The sequence below is a fragment of the Gossypium arboreum genome, chromosome 10, assembly GCF_025698485.1.
Source record: "Gossypium arboreum isolate Shixiya-1 chromosome 10, ASM2569848v2, whole genome shotgun sequence".
In the NCBI taxonomy this organism is placed as follows: Eukaryota; Viridiplantae; Streptophyta; class Magnoliopsida; order Malvales; family Malvaceae; genus Gossypium; species Gossypium arboreum.
In genome coordinates, this window is record NC_069079.1 from 2,907,215 (window position 1) to 2,926,395 (window position 19,181).

A 19,181-nucleotide genomic window follows, 5' to 3' on the forward strand; every position below is an offset into this window, starting at 1 on the left:
CCACATTTATAAGATATTCATATCTCTTTTAACTCACATGCATAATAATTTCAATAAAGGTTTAATGACAAATTTAGTCACTAGCATTTTTATGTTTTGTTAAAATGGTCCTATTTATATCTTTAAGCATTTTTTGGCTATCAACTTTTTTTTTAAACTGTTTTTTCTAACAGATTTGATGAAAGTACTATTAAAAAAATTAGCGGGGATGAATTATCTAAAAAAAAATTTTCAAAATGGATGCATACATTTGTTTACTGAGAGGTTTCAAGAAGATAATTAATAAATCAAACCGAAAATACTGAATTGAATGTGAGCATTCATTTTAAAACTATTTTAAATAATTATGTTTAATTACGTTTACATGAACTATTTATTTATTTTATTATTTTCCACATGTAATTATTTTATTAGGTTATCTAAGTAATTAATTATATCTTATTAAAATATTTCACATATCAAATTTCACATCATCCCTTAACTTTTTAATAGCACTTTTACCAAATTTGTTAAAAAACAATTTGAGAAAAAGAACAAAGATTGATGATTAAGAAAGACTAAAAATACAATCAATATCATCTTGATAAATTATGTAAATATTAGTGGCCAAATTTATCATTACACCATTTTTAAACTAAAAGGTAGAAGGATACATATGTATTCCAGTTGCATCAGCTACGACGAGGGGAGTCATAAAACTGGGCATGTTTGAATACAAAATAATCCAATTTGCCCCATTACAAGCATCCAAAAATAAATCAAAATGAAAGCTACTACCCTTCCTAACAAAGGCATCGACACAACGATTTCGTTCTCGAAAGATATGGAGAATTTGGACCACTCAGCATAGTCCTGCAATCAGTCACAATGGGATCATGCAACAAGTTGTCCATTCTTAAATTCTTAATGCAACTAAGCATCAACTTCAATAATAAGTTTTAATATAGTAAGTTGCTTGGCAATGGTGAGGCTAATGCGGAGCGCCTAAAGTTCTGCTACCTTACTTGTATTAGTGCCTAAGAATCGATGATAGCCTGAAACCCCATGGTCGTGCTTGTGTCGAATGATTGCTTCAGCACCAGCAGGTCCGGGATTTCCAATGGAAGACCCGTCAGGATTTAACTCATACCATCCTGTGGCCCTTTGACCGTAATGAAGAAGGGATGAAAATGCTATTTAATGTTATAACAGAGACTAAAGTATTCAGTCGCAGGAAAGACGCGTTTTGAATGATGGAATCTTGACAGGAAGGGCAATTAAAGACTGAAAATCTAGTTAAAAGATTGACAAATGTGGTTTTCAATAATAATCTAACAGGAGAATAGGGGCTAAATCTATAGTATAAGATTAATAATTGAATTTAATTAAATGAATTTAATTGATAATATTTGCGTTCGACTAAAATTTTAAAATTGGAGAAGAAATAAACTAAAATCAATCAAATTAAAATATAAAAACTAAATCAATAACTTTACCAAAGTACACGTACTAATAGTAGAATTTAAGTAGAGGTGCTTATGAGCTGAGTTGAGCCTAAGCATCATATTAACATACTTTATATTTTTTTAAGTTTAGACCGGCCCGAAACATGAGTTAAAATTTTCACTAAACCCGCCTACATTACAAAAAATTAATATAAGCTTATTTTAAACCTGCACATATTATTTTTTAAAAATATTTATTTTATTTTAATATTTAATAATATTTTATTTATTAAATTTTTATATAATTATCTTAACATTATTTTAACCTTTATATTAGAGTATAATATATATTTAATTAATATGAATTTATATTTTAAATATATTCTAAATTACATAATGTATCATACTATAAAATATTATAAACTTAAAAACTAATGAATTTCAAGAGAGACCGGTAGCTTGGGCCATGAAGAGCTTAGTAAAAATTCCCACATTTGATCATGGGACCCATCAAATCATCCCACCATTTTTTCCCGCCCAAAATTTGGGACAATATTGGGTTCTTCTTCTTTGGTATCTCAAACAATTTCTCTTTATTTCTCTGTAAATATGATGTTAACAGCGCAAGATTAAGGCGCTGGTCTTTCACTCTCTATTGTGAAAAGAATAACAGGGATGGGAATACAAGGGCTTTTGCCTCTATTGAAATCGATTATGGTACCAATCCATATCAAGGAGCTTGAAGGCTGTAGCGTAGCTATTGACACCTATTCTTGGCTCCACAAAGGAGCCTTGTCTTGCAGCACTCAGCTCTGTAAAGGATTACCCACCTCCAGGTTCCTCTCTTACTTTCCAGCTTTCTTTTCTTTTTATCCCCTATAAATGCACAGCCATTGACTATCAATTCATAGGTTGCTCGTTGGGGATTTTAAAGTTTTGGATGAAATGGGTTAATGGGTATTAGTTGAATGATGGTTTTTTTTTTCATTAGGTTGCCTCAGGCAAGTGAAAAATATGGAGATTGTATCAATCTGGGTAATTTGGGTGATGTGTTTTCCTTTTAGAATATTCAAAAGTATGCCTCTTTTCTTTTCTTTATTTAATTCTGATGTTGAAAAGGTTGGATTTGGGAGTGATATTTTGGTTTCTGATTTCAGTTTGCATTTCTTTTATTCAGGGAAGTTTAAAGTAAAACAGAAATGGGTTTTCTGCATTTTATCGTTTTGTAAAATATTTTGTATTGTTCCAACAATCAATGGATATAATAAGTGAATTCAGTTTATTAATTGTAAAAAGAAGAAGCACAGCTTAGTTCACCTTGTTTGGTGACAAATGACCAAGGAACAGGCAGATGAAAGAACTGTTTTTTCTCTGATTATATCCGTTCTAATGTGTGTGCATGGTTCTCTGATACTCTAGGCACATTGAGTACTGTATGCATAGGGTAAATTTGCTGCGACATCATGGTGTTAAACCAGTTCTCGTCTTTGATGGAGGTCTTCTTCCAATGAAGATTGAGCAAGAGAACAAGCGTGCAAGGTATGTTTGATATCTTTCCTTTTTTTTCTTTTTCTGAAATGCTAAACCTGATTTAGGTTATACCAAATATATGAACCAGTCTTGCTTTGGTATCCAGCTAGCAAATTAATAAGCTATTTAAGAAGTTATAGTCCTAATTATATGGCATTGTTCTTTTATGTGAGCTGCCTGTCCACTTTAGGTGTCAACTATCAAATTATGTATTTAACTTGCATTTTATATGCTTTAGTTTGTGTGTAGCTCTGCTTCACTTCTCAGGAACTGTTAAAGTTGTTCTTACAATCATTCTTGCTTTCACGGTCGAAACTTTGGGTCAGATTGATCCATGGAGGTTGATAGTGAATTTTAGATAGGTATTGTTACTTGAAATAAGTTGTTCTTGTTAATAGTTCTTGCTTTCACACGGTCAAAATTTTCAGTGACATTGACCATGGTTGTATGATAAGCTTGAAATCAGAAGTTTAAATAGGTATTTCTTGAGACCTCTGTGAGATAAGTTATGTTCTTTCTTCATTCAAAGTGATTCGTATGAAAAAGTTATCTTATCTGAGGTGCACTGTGATGTTCACAGTACATGAATGCTTCCTATTCATGCAACTAAACTGCTAAAAGTGTCTAATTCAGAATGTACTACAAACTCAACCTGGCTCTTTTTGGAGCTTTATTGTGATTACCCTCTCTAGTCTCAATAGTTTAGATGCTAGGGGGTATGATTTACATTGACTCCATTATTGGTTCTTTTGAATTGTTGATCTTTTAGTATGGTCTAAAGAACTGTTCCATGCCTCATAAATGCAGGGCAAGGAAGGAAAATCTTGCACGAGCAGTTGAACATGAGTCATGTGGGAATTCTGCTGCTGCTTATGAGTGCTACCAAAAAGCTGTTGACATTTCACCTTCAATTGCACATGAACTAATCATGGTAAGTAACAAATTATAAAAGAGGTCCTGTTAGATTTTCTGGAAGGAATCAATCTTAAACAGTCCTTTATGTTATACTGTTGTTTCTTTGTCAACATGGTTGTCTGTGGAAGGTCTTGAAGCGGGAGAATGTTTGTTATGTTGTGGCACCTTATGAGGCAGATGCACAAATGACTTTCTTGGCCATTAGCAAACAGGTTGATGCAGTTATCACCGAGGATTCTGATCTTATACCCTTTGGCTGTCCTAGAGTGAGTTGCGTAGCTATTGGTTTTTTTTCAGCTTCATACTACAGTTTCTCCAATGTTGACAAGGATTTATTTTATTTTATTTATTGTATTAATCTTTAAGATTTTGAAGGGATATGATTCTTTATCTAATGCAGGTTATCTTTAAAATGGATAAGTTTGGGCAAGGTGTTGAGTTCAAGTCTTCCATGCTACAGCAAAACCAGGAGCTAAGCTTTGCTGGATTCACTAAACAGATGCTGCTTGAAATGTGTATCCTAAGTGGTTGTGACTATTTGCAGTCACTGCCAGGAATGGGGCTCAGAAGGGCCCATGCACTTATGAAAAAATTCAAAAGTCATGACAAGGTGAGTACCATCGTGAATGCTCTCAATACATTGAATATCTTTAACAAGAGAAAGTGACGGTAAAGTCTTCTAATATTTTCAAGCATTTCCTGCATATCTTCTCTTTGATTATACTAATTCTTCTTGTCTCTGTTAGGTGATTAAGCACCTGAGGTACAGCACTGTTTCAGTTCCTCCGTTGTATGAAGAATCATTCAAGAAAGCAATATTAACATTTCAGTGCCAACGAGTCTATGATCCGATCACAGAAGATATTGTGCATTTATCTGACATATCTGACAACATTGGTGATGATTTGGACTTTTTAGGCCCATATCCTTAAGAAACCATTCTATCAGTTAAAACTTTTTTTATTACTCCTTTTATTGAGAAATGTTTGATAAACCTTAATTTGGAATACGCTGATACCCCAACAAATAGCTCAAGGCATAGCAAGAGGTGATCTTGATCCATTTACTCAAATACCATTTCAGGTAATTGTTCTATCTACTTTCTGAATTCTATATTGCTTCTTTCATCATTTCCACTAATTAGAGTTTACTCCTGTATCCTTGTTCTTCTTTAACAGGCTGTAAGTGATAGTTCTCAGCTGGCACTTGATAGAAATTTACGGCTGAAAAGTTTTAAACCCGAGAGTGAAAGAAAAAGGCTAGATTTGCCTGTGCAAAAGAACCTCCTGACCAACTATTTCTGTATCCTTGATGTTACTTTCTCTTAGCTTTGATTTATATCATATTTACGGTAAAAATACATTATTGACTCTGAGTGAGCATTTTTCAGTTATCATTAAGCAGTCTAGTTTTACCATTAACGGAACGGGGACATCTTCCCATGGAAGAGATTTCTTCCTCTGGCATTTTAATAGTCTCTTATGAAAATTAGACAGTTTATATTCTCTGCGTTAAACGCTGCTTATATGACCTTCCTATGTGTCTATTCTTTCTAGCAAATTAGGCATTTTCCGGTGTCCTCTGTACTATGTATCTGATTATGCATCTGATAACTTTTCATGTTCTAAGAGATCCTATTCAATTCTTCCAAAATATGGCACGGTCTATATAGACTTTCGGAAAATGCGGAGTTAAATTATTGTTATAAATGTATGAAAGTGTCCTAGCCAAATATTTATATAAAGTGATTGTTAATAGTTATATCTAATTGCCCTTCTCGCCATATATTTCATCAGGGTGATTCTTCTGTCTTTATTTGTATATGATTTGTTCCTTAACAAATGAAGGCTTTGCATCTGTTGAAGCAAAAAGAAACTTCAAGGCCCCTCGAGTATCACCTAAGCATTCAAGTCCGGTTGCTAATTCTTCTACCAGTCCTGAGTCTGACAAAGACATTACTGTGGAAGATGGTTCTTGCCAAATTGATACCCTGTTGTCAGCCTCTCCTGACTTCAAGAATACTAACAGCATTGTGAGTGATGCAAGTGAGAGTTACATTTAGTTTATTTTAATAGTTGTAAATTTTTTTATGCTTTATGCCTCAATTTCTGCAGGAAGAAAATGGTTTCATTACCAAGCTCCCTGAGTATTCAGAATCTTCAAATCCTGGTAAGCATACATGCCTGATAAATTTATAATTTTACCAGGTGTTAATGCTTACTTTGTGCATTCATAGATATAGAAGCCAAGGTGGATACAACCAGAAGCCCTGACCATGTGTTGCCACTAGAATCTGACTGGCCAACGATCAGACCTCCTACAGCTTCAGACAAAGAGCATGATAATAATACGGTCCCAGATGCAGCTAAAAGCAAAACAATAGCAGATAGCAGAAAGGGCATTGTAACAAGTCGTTACTTTCAGAAGAAGCAAGTCGACATAAATGATCAGGAAGATAAACAAGGAAAAAATTGTTGCAGGGGTGGTATTACCAATCAGTTTCCTGAGACTGGCAATCTTGATGGTTATGGGAATACCTATTCTAAGGGAATGGCTTCAAAAAGGAAGAACTCCTTTGAATATGTTGAAACAGTCAGTGTTTTCACTTTATTTTTTCAGGTTTCATAATTCATTCAACTTTTTCTTGTATTTCTTGATTAAGTTAATATTCTTTTACAGGAAAATGTGAATCCCAAGCAAATCTACACTGATGCATCCTGTGATGGTAACGGTAAGTATTAATCATAATGGCTCTTAATGAACCATACATTTCAAATTTGGTTTACTAGTTGATATAGAAGTTTCTTTTTTGGTCACGGTGAATCCGACTAATAAAACACCAATTTTCATTTCAAATCAATTAGTCAACAGCCTTGCATGCTTATATTTTGTTGGAATTGATACTCATTTTTCTATTACTATTCTTTCTTTCCTCCCTTTCCCATCAAGCGTGTAATTTTAGTTCTAATTTTTGTATCATTTTCTCATTCTGTTTGCTTAGGAGCCTTATTTATTTATGCCAGTGTGCTAAAGTCGAAAATACAGATTTATATTGCTTGATTACATTGCTTGCTTTCACTGAATGTAAACTGCTCTTGCTTAGTTAGAAATTTATATGGTTGTCATGGTCCAACTTTGGCACAAAGGTGAAGAGTTTTTACCTGTTTTTTTATTTCCATTTCTAGCTGATTGTGGTCCTAATCTTGAAACATTTGGGGAGACAAAAACTGGAGAGGCAAAATTTGGATCCAACATTTCACATTTAGGCCGTTATTCTGACGTAGCAGAGAAATCCATGGAAAGATTTGTTTCAGTAATATCATCATTTAGATTTTCATCACCCGGTTCTCGTGCTAGTGGTCTTCGAGCGCCTTTGAAAGATGCTTGGAACACATGTAACAACAGGTAAACGGAGTTAAATCTTTATCCTACAGAGAGTTACATTTTTAAAGGTTATATTCCTAGCATTTGTAAGTTAAAACTTGGTTTTATCTATTGTTAGGTCATCTGCTGCTGTGGATTTTAACCAGTTTGCTTATGTTCCAAAAAACAAGAAGGCCAAATTAGCATCGCGTAGATTTTGAGTTTTGGTCATATTTTTAGCAGAAGTACCAAACTTTGCAATGGCTAAGCGGTCAAATCTTTGTTTTCCCAACAATAGTTAAAAGACCGTTCATCCGTATAAATTGTAAGTGACATTCTTCACCTTCATGCCTGTTACTTATAGCTCTTTCCCTTACAATGGTTTTCGTATTTAAAGATCAAGGGTTTCATCCTTTCAGGGTACTCATGATTTTGGACTGCCGAGGACTTTAAACGAATTACAGCCAGCAGAATATCGAGTTTTCAAGAAAAAAAGATGTTAATTTGTACCATCCCCCCAACCCCGCCATTTTCATTTATATAGAGCTACTGACTGAAGAAATTGCCAACAACATTGGTTTTGTAATTGTTATTTTTCATTAAAACTGCATTCTTGGCAAATATGATAACAGTACATTTTTCATATGTTGGTGACTAGTGTAAAGGGGCCGTAGAGCCAGACGTGAACTTCAGGTTTTGGTGGTTCTGTTCTATTCAAGCGGTGGCTATTTGGTAGCGTGTTATAATTGAGAACATGTTAATAGGTTGTTATGAAGTAGGCGGGGTACCTGTTACACCACGATAATGACATTCACTGGGAAAAGTTCGGCACTTTGCCCATATAATATTAACCAGCAATTCAAGCTAGCAGCCACTTAGATCTACATCGCATTACGTATTGCAGGAAATTAAGAGTTGGCAGTGGGAAGTTCAAATTAAACATGCTTACCGAGAAGCAAACTCGATGGCAGGTTTCATGGCTATGAGTGTGGATCCGGGTATAAAGTATTTTGAGACTCCTAGAGGCATATATGGACTATTCTAATAAGCGACACCATGGGGATTACTAAGAGAAGATCTTGTGTTCTGAAATTTGATAGCTAAGTTTTTAGCTTCCTTCTTTAAGAGAAAAAAAAAATTGTAGGTAAAGTGATTGATTCCTAATTTCCTACTTTTCATTATCCATAAATTTGACTTAAATGTAAAAATATTATCTAAATTAAAAAATATCTTATCTCGGAATGATCATAATTTAAAATTATATAACTTAAAATCATTTTAATTCCAGGCTAAAAAACCTTAATTGGTAAATTATTATAATTTGAATCCAAATTGGCCCTAAACCGGAAATGGTTTGAAATTTTTTATTTTGAATTCATCCAATACCAGTCCAACCTCTAATTAAAATTTTAATTATTTAATTTGTGTACTTTTATTTTAAGAATTTAGCTGCTCTACTTTTTAAATTTCAAAATTCAAAATTCAAATTCAATTATTAATATTGTCAAAATTATTTTGTTGAATATAAGTTCATTACATTTTTAGTTAAAACAATATTAACAATTGAATCTAAATTTTAAAATTTAAAAATAAAATATTTATAAATAATACAAAAACTTATAACATATTTTAACTTTTAATTTGTATCCATTTAATTCATCGTCATCACAAATTTGAATAACCATGATAATAGCATATCCTACTAAATTAAAGGCAATTGAAGCATCCGATGATACTCTCAAATTTGCATCAACCCCAATTATATTTTGACATCTTTAAAAAATAATAATAAGTAATTACAAATAATTAAACTGAAATCCGATTTCAAATTTCATACATACCCACCATTATAACCAGGGGCGAAACCAGGTGGGGCAGGCATGGGCCCCGGCCCCCCCTAAAATGTGAAATTTTCATTTAGGCCCTTTAGATTTTTTTTAAAATTTTAAATTAGTAAAGGTAAAATTACACTTTGGCTCTCCCTAAAATTATAAAAATTTAATTTAATCCTTTAAAAATTATAAATATATAGACTATAAAAAATTAAAATTTCCTTCGGCCCCCCTAAAAATTTTTTTCTGGCTTCGCCCCTGATTATAACAATTTTTTCTTTAAAAAAAAAAGACAGTTCAAAAATATTTTGCATGCATGTTTAGGTACGCAAATTGTTTCCCTCAAGAAATAGAAACCTTAGCTGATCAGCCGCTTATTACCTTTACAAATCATCAGAAAAAGGCCAACTATTAAAAAGTTTTCGATTGATATTCATTCTTGTTAAACAATAGCGGTCACCAGCTTGAATTTTAAGAATGATCCGGGTCGCCTAGGCACCCTTGATAAGTCCCACTAATTAAGGGAAGACCGTGGTCTCAATTCGCATATATTCAAGGAGCTCGTAGAAGGGAGATCACGTGATCTGGTAGGTAACCTAGAGTGAAACACGTGTCCAGCATGCCTGAAGTTCGCTCAGAATGTCAGTTCTAGGAATAGTGGGGTCAAGTTATGAACAACAAAATCATGTCGTGAAAAGTAAGAATATGTATAAATACCAGAATGTTCCTATTAATAATATACAAGATAAAATTACTCAATAATTCTAAAATTTAATAATTTTAAGATTCAAATCCTTGTATTAAATAACCCATTTTGGCAAACCAAAAGGATAAGGATGGTAGCATCATCCAAGTCTATCTAAAAACTCCATTTTCCACCATTGTTATGTTTTTAGTCGATGAAGGAAATGGACACAATTATAATGGTACGTACAAAAGAAAAAGTCCTAATCAAAACCTTCACGTTAAAGTATATTTAAAAAAAAAAAAAAAAAAAAACAAGTAAAGGGTTCCTCATAGTGCAATCCAATAATATTGAGTAACCCAAATAACAAGAAATGCTTTGCAACACGTATCTCTCTCTCTCTCTCTCTATCTGTTTTTAATGTTAAAAATTTCCTCTTTCTCTTTATCTTTTTAACTTAACTTAGCTGATGACCATACAAAATCATTAAGGGTATCTCTTTTTTCTTTTCTTCTTTTGGAGTACATGATAGCTATGTTTTCCTGAAAACTACTTCTTGGAATATAATTACATGTAGGTTTTAATTAGCTGCTTACATATCGAAGGTTTATCCTTGTGGAATTGAAAAAGCATCTTGTGGTAGCTAAGCTTTTGTAGATTTCTTTCGTTTTCTGGATACTGGAAGTTGTTTGAATATGGGGTTTGTTTATTTCTTTTTTACCCTTTTTCTTTACACTTTTTCTTCAAGATAGGTCAAATGGGAATCCATAAAAATGCTAGATTTGTCCCTTTTCCTTTTCCTTTTCTAAAACTAGAATATACTATAAAAGGTGAACCCAAAAGAAATTGATTATAAAACTTATCCCTTTATTTAACAAAAATCGAGAGTTTAGTCTATCTACTTTAATATGTCATAACTTTATGAAAATCGAGAAGTTAATTCTGCTCTTAAAAAATACGTAAAATTGAGCGATTAATTTTTACTAATATGTTTGTATATAAATTGTTGAACTATTAATTTTTTGATTTTGTACATATGAGTTAATGAATTGTTAATTCTCGTATCAATGATTTAATGGAAAAGTTTAAAAATATTACCAATTAAATTAATTTCTTAATTTTTATAATTAATAAAGTAGACCAAAATTTTAAAAATTTAAGTTAATAAAATAATAAAATTATACTTTCACCCATGATAAAAAAAGTTTTAAATGTTTGGTAGTTTATGAGAGGATTGTGCTTTTTAATAAATGGTTAATTTTTTAAATATTATATAAAATTTAAAATATATATATTAGGGACGAAATTAGAAAATATTTTTAGGAGATTGAAATTAAATTATAATTTTTATGATGGTAAAAAATAATTTTACCATTTTAATAGTCTATATCTTTATAATTTTTAAAGAGTTAAATCAAAATTTTATATTTTAGGGTAAAATGAAATTTTACTTTTACTAATTTTAAATTTAAAATTTCTTTAAGGGTTTATATAAAAAATTCCATTTTAAAGAGGCAGAGCCCTTGCCAGCCCTACTAATTTCGCCCATGATATATGTATACTTCTAAAAGAATATTTGTTAAAATTTTGGTTTATTTTAATTTGTTTCAAATTAAATTAGTATCTAATTAACTCATAAATTTAAATTCAATCAAATTTATATATTAAATATAGATATAAATATAATCAAAATTACAAAAGATAAATAATACACATCCGAATAATTATGTTTAAAATTAACTATTACAAAATATAACTCGAAATTGAATTAATATAAAAGATAAATACTATTTTATCTTTCAATGAATACTTTAATACACATCACTCTTTTATTGGATCAGATTTTGAATAAATTAGATTTTCATTACTATAAAATTAATATGATTTAAATAGATTTATGTCTAAGTTATCCAAAAGTCAAAAATTAATTAAAATTATAATTTTCTTTAAGTAATTGCAAAAAAGAATAGTTTAAAAAAACCCTTTACAACAATTATACCAATAATCTTTTTTATGAAATACCGACAAATTCAGTTCTCACCTACTTGATTTGACAAATTAGATTTAAATATTTAACTTTCTTTGCAAAGTGCAAAATAATCCATTTTGCATCCTAACAACCACACATTTTTAGCTCAACCATTTGTGATTACATATAACACTTTTGATTAAATCTTCATTATTATAGTTTAGGTTCTAACGTGAATTGAATTTTAATTTAATTAATATTGGTTGCGCTGAAGCGTATTGTCTTTTTATTTATAGGTAAAAAGAATTATGAATAGTTTTATAAAAAATAAAATAATATATTTTAATGCACTCAAATAATAATGTCTATACTAATCAAATTAAGACAGAATTAATTAATATTTTAATTCCTAAAACATGACATATTGGTGTTTTTTTTAAGAAAGCAAAATCGACACCAAAGAGAAAAATGATTGAGATAAATAAATTAAATCTATAATTAAGGTTTCATTTTATTAAAATATAATAAAACACAAATCAAGGGTCTGATGAACTAGCACGTGGCTTCGTTGTCGATTTCGTCCCAATCCAATTAATTTTTATATTATTTTCAATAAATTAATTTAGATATATTTTTTATCCATAAATCGTGAACACGTGGTTCTCAGCCAGATTTTCAACCAGAAAGCAAAAATAAAAATAAAAATAATATGCTGTTGCAATATCTAACTTAATAATGATGTTTTGGTAAATCCTATAATTTTAAAACACAATTATATTTATTTTGTATTTTTAATTTTTTCATTTATTAATCATATATTTTAAATCAAAGATATGATAAAATATAATTTTTTGATAAAAACAAAAGTTAAAAGTTAAATTACACTGATAAAATCAAAAGCACTATTAGTTTTATCATTCTCAAGAGTTTCTAATAGATTTATAGGAGCATGTCAAAACATTAACTCTGTCCAAATTAGCAGATACCATTTTGGCGATCTAATGTATGACTAGATTGGCCTACCTTGGAATATGTTTAATTACCCAATGCTCAATATTTCGTAGTCGCTATTGAATCTGCCTAACAAATACTGAGTTCGAATTAGCATGAACTATCTCAAGACTATCAGTTTGAATTAAGATCCCATTCAAACCTCGATCTTGTAGAATGATCAAACCATCTAAAATACCCCACAACTCAACGTCAAAAACAAAACACATCCCCAAAAAGTGATCAAAACCTAAAAATTCAAAATTAATTAATACTTCAAAAAAGCCTCTAATCTAGGATTTTTTTGTCCATTAAAATATTTATTTATTTATCATTTCATATTTTCAAACGTTTTAGATTAATTAGTAAAAGGGTTCATAATATGCAATTAATTTAGAAGTAATTAGACAAGTTTAACATGTGCATGAACAGTAATTAAAAAAGAAGAGCATGGAATTAGGTAAATGAATGTGATATTAATTAACATGTAATTATAGGGTTCATATAATTTATATAAAGAAAAAGGAACGAATTTATGCTTTTCTTGATATTTTCATGCTTTTTTTATTTATTTTTATAATGAATAACCCCCATTTTGTGGTGTATGTGCATGAATGTGGGAGAAAGTATTGAATTTCATATCTCATATCATCAAAACCCTAGGAAAATTGAACCTTTAACAGAAAATTTCAGCTTTACAGCATAAATGTAAGGCCATCTTTCATCTTTATTCCTTATGAATGCAATAAATTTGTCCATCTATATATAAATTGTCAAATTCTATATGAAGTCCCTATACTATGCATTTTTTACCTATTTAATCCTTCTATTATAAGTTAATAATTTATAGTCTCTTTACTTTGCAAAATATGTATTTTCGGTTTCAAGGTCAAAATTTTCGGTTAGATCTATCAAATAACTTGAGGTGATTTTTAAACATGTGTTAATATATATATATAAATATATATATATATACCTTAACGTTTTTGTATAATGTTTAAGAAAATGTACGATATTTGTCAAACTAAGGGATGGAGTTAGAAATTTTTTCTAGGTGGCGGAATTAAATTACATATTTTATGAGAGTTAAAATGTAATTTCCTCATTTTATTAGCTTATAGCTTTATAATTTTTCAAAGGGTTAAATTAATTTTCTTTTATTTTGAAGGACTGAGTACAATTTTACCATATACTAGCTTTTAATTTTATAAAATTTAAACGGTATATATATGCCGGTCACCATGTTTTACAAAGCAAGTCACGCCAAATTATTTGAATAAATTTATGAAAAAAAATCGATTTCATGATTGGAAATACATATTTTGAAAGGTAAAAGAAAAACCCAAATTTATTAAAAATACAAGGACCTCTCATACAATTTTCCTAAATATATAAAGTTTGATTGATCCCAAAATATATGTGAACTTTGCTTTTGTTTCTTTTACTTTGATAGGAGATCCTAAGAGATCCCCAAAAGGGGTTTGTTTGACTGTGGTTAATGTGCCTAATTCTCAAATAAAAAAACCATATAAAATAAACAGCAATGGTACACTTAGAAGTTGTCAACAAAACTAAACTAATACTTATCTTTTGTGGAGTAATTAATAAGAATTGTAATCACATGTCCAAATTATTGAGCCTAAGACCCTATCCTACAACAAGTATTAATCAATTAGAAGTTGTGAATTTTATAATATTTTATGTTTTAATATGTTGATTGAGTCTTAATTCAATTGGTATAGATAGTGTTGTCAATACAGGAATTTATATGTTCGAGTGTGCTGAAGTGCGTTATCCTCTTATTTATAAATTAAGGAGGAGCTATGGGTAGTTCTAAGTATTGTAGAAAAAAGAGCATATATGATCGAACCTATAATGATATTGTTAAAAAAATCTAAAATTTAATAAAAATTGAGAAATTAGTCTAATGGGATAAAATTGTTAGACATTTTCATTAAATTATTAATATGAGAATCAACAGTTCATAATTATTTATTTATGAAACAGGGGACTAATTTAAAATTATTTATAAAATAGAAACGTAAAATTCAAAATTTTACCCAAAAAGACAAACAAGCAGCATATTTGTCAAAAATAGTAGATAAAAACTGTGAAAATATTGAAAGAAGCTAACAGTTTTTTTTTTTTCTTTCCTTTTTTTATTATTTTTTTCACATTATTCCAATGAACCCAAATTATCATCTCTGCTTTAAGTTTTTCTTTTTCTCTCTCTCAATAATTAAAAGGAAAAGAAAAGAAAAGAAAAAAACAGCTGTTCCTGTTGGGATTGTGTCCCATCTCAGGACAAAACAGTCCAATAGTTGTTGGTCTAATCCTATATTCAGTCCCTGTACTCTTTAAACTTTTGAAATTTAGTCCTTTGATTTTAAAATTAAGTTTGAATATTAAATCCATTAACTATATTCAATGAAAATTAAAGTGGAGATTAAATTTCGAAGTCCAAAGACTACAAGGACTGGAAGTGGAATTAAACTACTGTTTTTCTATTATGTAAAACGGCGGTGCAGCCACTGGAATATTGCAGAATTTAATCATTGCACGAAAACTAGAAAATTCATCTCTATTATGTGTTTGTATAATTAATTCTTCATTCTGTTCTGTTACAATGAATGATTAAAAAGAATCAAAAGAGAAAAACCCCAACAATTAACAAAGGAAATCAATCGGGTTTTTGTTTGTTTGTTTTTTTTTTCATTTCGTTTCTGAAATTCTGAAATGAAAATCAAAAGAAAAAAGAAGAAAAGATTTTGAGATAATGGAGTTATGGTGTTGTTATGCTTCCAAAAATCCAGTCATTCTAAGAATCGAATTTCGAACTTGACTCAAATCCCTTCCTTTAAGCGTCCTTCCATTTCCAGTACAAACGGAAAACGCCATTTTCCCGGCAATTCTCCTTCCTAATATCACATGCGGTGGTACCATTTCCCCTTCTTCCATATCATCTTCATCTTCTTCCTCGAAATCATAAGCTCCGCCGCGGCCGCCGTAATGGAAAACACCGCACGGAATGTTGACGGGAAGCGAACTAGCAGCCGCCACCTTCTTCTTCTTCTTATTCTTCTTCCTCTTGATGGTGTTCTCGTCGGACTTGTTCGAAAATCCTCCTCGGTAATTGAAGCAGCCGCCATCAATAACAGCGGCATCCTCGTTATGAGAGCCGTGAATGTTGCTGATGTTGTCGGAGAATATAACCTCGGACTCTTGGAATTCTTCTTCAGCCATGTTAAAAGATCTGATGATTGGATTGTGTAGTAAAATGAAGAGATTGAAAGCTTTAATTTTCTTTTTTTGGGAAAAACAGTGAGGGAAAATGAAAGGAAAAGGAAGAGAATTTATAGGAGCGAATCTAAATCGTAGTAATTACTCTATTGATTGTATTTTTTTTATGTTGCTACAGATGACGTCTGAAAGGCGTCCAATCTGGTTCCCACTTTTTTAAAAATAAAAATTTTTAATTTTTAATACTAGTATTTTTACTACGGGTGAGTTTAGATAGACGATAAGATATGATGTATTATGTTTAACTTATTTTTTGCTTCAAGCTATACTATCGTTACAGTATCTAATTTCATCGCCGCCGTTATTTTTACACTAATGGTAAGTAAACTTATCCAAACCCACACTAAGTTATTAGTCTATTCAAATTGATAATATCATTAATTGCTGTGAATAAATTGATCATTCAATTAAAAAATAAAATTGATCAAATTAAGTTTTAAAAATTGGATTAGTGTTTAAAATGATCAGACTACTAAACTTGTTCAACCAGTTTAACTTCTAATCTAATAATAATTAAATAAAAAAATAAAACTTGATGATCAATTGATTCAACCATAGCGGTTCACTCAGAGGTTGATTCGACACCTTTATTCATATTGGTATAACAACCAATTCGATCGGCCAATTTAATCCAATTTCAATAACATTAATCTTGTTTGTATTATCGAATAAAAATAAAAAGAATCCGCGTCATTGCTTTAACAAAAGTAACTTATGGTGTTATTAGTTTAGACCAACTAATAATATTATAAAAGAGATATATTGTATATCAAATTTTATAGACGAAACTTTGATTTAATTCAAATTTTATAAATCACTAATAGCATTATTGAATTAGTACAATTTTGCGTTGATATATAACATATACAAATAATTATATTAATCGATATGAAAGTAAATGTATGTATCAAAATCATAGTTTCATGTACACATATGCACGAAATTTAAGTTGTATATGTATAATTGCTCCAAATCAAAGTTTATGTATAAATTTAATATTTATCTTTATTATAAAAATAAAACAACTAAATTATTTCAAATTAAACTATATATTAAATTTCAAATTTTAATATTATACCATAATTAAACATTTTTAAATGATAAAAGTTTGATCTATGAGTTATCATATATATTTTAGTATTTGTCATGTCTATTTTACTGTCAATGTTCGAGGTTCGTGGATATCCTTCATAATAATATTGTCTCCGAAATTTGAACATGCATCTTTCGTTAAGAGTATAAAGTATCTTATTACAGATCCGTTGATATTAAGTTGTAATTATAAACATCCAAGTTGAATTATCTAGTAATTGAATCCCAAACGTAAAATCAAACATGATACAAGTTATTGACAAAATATTTTCTAGAATAAAATATATTAATTAATGTTTTTGTTGTCCACTTTAATGTTCTTTATATATATATATATATATATATATTTGGTTGCTTATGTGACTTTCCGAATCTGGGTTCTGCCTTGTGCTTGTGATTTTTCTGATTGTTTAAGTTATGAAGTCGACTGCCCATTTGGCTAATCTCTTCTCTTTTTTACTTGAGCCTTACGGCTTTATGTGTAACTTCTTTAGCTAATTTATTGCTTAACTAACCTGTCTTAGCTTTTATTAAGCTTATTTTTCGCATAATATTTAATTAAATTTATTAAAGGTTTTTCTTTTACGGTTAAAGGGATATTTGAAGCTAATAAATTCTATTGTCAATGTACAAAAAATCGGCTCCTATTTTCGTATTAAAAAAAATATTTTTAACAATGAAGCTTTAATAAGATTTTTGATTTTAAGTGTTCATACTTGAGTTCCATTACCTGTATTTTGTAATGTGTGAGTCTTTAATTCTAACATGTGTATTTTTCATGATGGATTTTATTCGGTTTTATTCTTTATTTATTATACTTTTGTATTGATCATATTCTACTTTGTTTATATTGTATTTGCATCGATAAATTTTTTATAAAAAAATTAAAAACTTTCGCCAATAATAAATCATCAATATACTTAAATGGTGATTAAGTGTTTTTCTTGAATTTGTTTATAATTGATTATTCAACATGACTAGAGGTTAATATGGAACATGGCATGAATTGCTGGCCATTCATGCAAACCAATAAAAATAATTAAAATATGAAAAGTATGAATTACACAACATTAGTGAAATATGAAAATATAAAATATAGCATTTTGTCCAAAGAAAACATCGAAAATAGCATGAAAATAAAATGTGTTAAAATATATAAAAATATGAATCATTAACATATTTCAATTTATATAAATATATAATACTTTAAACATAATAATCATAAATACAATATAAATATACGAATAATCATATCTATGATTAATATATGATACAATAGAATTAACAAGTGGTATGGAAATAAACTTCTTCCCCAAATATTTGGATCAATTATAGATATTGAAGTTGGTATTGTTGGGAAAGTTTTACTTGAATATCAACCCTAGCCTAAACAAAACTAAGTTTAGAATTAAAAAACGGATGAGTAAAGTGTATCATCAAGACTTACGGAATTGAGTGATAAAGAATTCAATGTTTTTTAGTTAAAAAACAACATTAAGAGAGTTTTGCCTCCATTTATAAGTCTACCTAATCCAACTCCCTTATTTAGTTTGAACCTAATGTGATTACTAGATTTTTTTTTTTTAAAATAATACTCATTTGTTGACGGGAGGTATCAACAAGGAAAGAGATAAGGGGGGAGAAAGTGGTGGTGTAAAGGAAGCTAGTTCATCTATACAAGCAGAGAGCTAAAGAAAGACAAGAGGAGGAGGAAGGTAAAGGAGACTAAATGTAGAGAGTATGTGCTTAAGGTGGCTAACAAGGAGGAAGATGAGGTCTTTATGGAAGGTATTTATAAATGAGGTCTTTTTGTCTAGGAGTGGTGGCATGGTAGGTTGTTACTAATAGGTTGTTATCATAGAGTGTGAGAGAAAGGTATATGATAAAGCTTATTCTTTATTTTTTTGAGGTAATACGATGTTATTATATTCAAATGTACATCAGTAATTCATAAAAATAAGTGTTTATATTGAAAAACATGAGTGGCTTGATCATAACAATTGGTTGCTTGATATTGAAAATGTTCTCGCTATTAATTAGTGGTGCTTACGAGAAATAACTCGTTCGAAAAGTTAAACAAC

At 29.9% G+C, this 19,181-nt stretch overlaps 2 protein-coding genes across 2 annotated transcripts; one reads left to right on the forward strand and one right to left on the reverse strand.

Moving 5' to 3' along the window:
• Nucleotides 1–1,875: 1,875 nt before the first annotated feature.
• On the forward strand, nucleotides 1,876–7,985 carry LOC108488500 (exonuclease 1). Its single transcript, XM_053020082.1, has 15 exons — nucleotides 1,876–2,260; nucleotides 2,844–2,963; nucleotides 3,762–3,885; nucleotides 3,998–4,135; nucleotides 4,270–4,479; nucleotides 4,616–4,791; nucleotides 4,880–4,952; nucleotides 5,048–5,171; nucleotides 5,717–5,901; nucleotides 5,984–6,038; nucleotides 6,106–6,461; nucleotides 6,549–6,600; nucleotides 7,055–7,274; nucleotides 7,372–7,557; nucleotides 7,652–7,985. Exons 1-14 carry the CDS (start codon nucleotides 2,100–2,102, stop codon nucleotides 7,451–7,453), a joined length of 2,076 nt encoding a protein of 691 aa, XP_052876042.1. The 5' UTR covers nucleotides 1,876–2,099; the 3' UTR covers nucleotides 7,454–7,557; nucleotides 7,652–7,985.
• Nucleotides 7,986–15,255: 7,270 nt separating this feature from the next.
• Nucleotides 15,256–16,060, reverse strand: LOC108488737 (uncharacterized). Its single transcript, XM_017793023.2, has one exon. The coding sequence runs from the start codon at nucleotides 15,949–15,951 to the stop codon at nucleotides 15,502–15,504; it is 450 nt and encodes a 149-aa protein (XP_017648512.1). The 5' UTR covers nucleotides 15,952–16,060; the 3' UTR covers nucleotides 15,256–15,501.
• Between the last annotated feature and the right edge of the window lie 3,121 nt (nucleotides 16,061–19,181).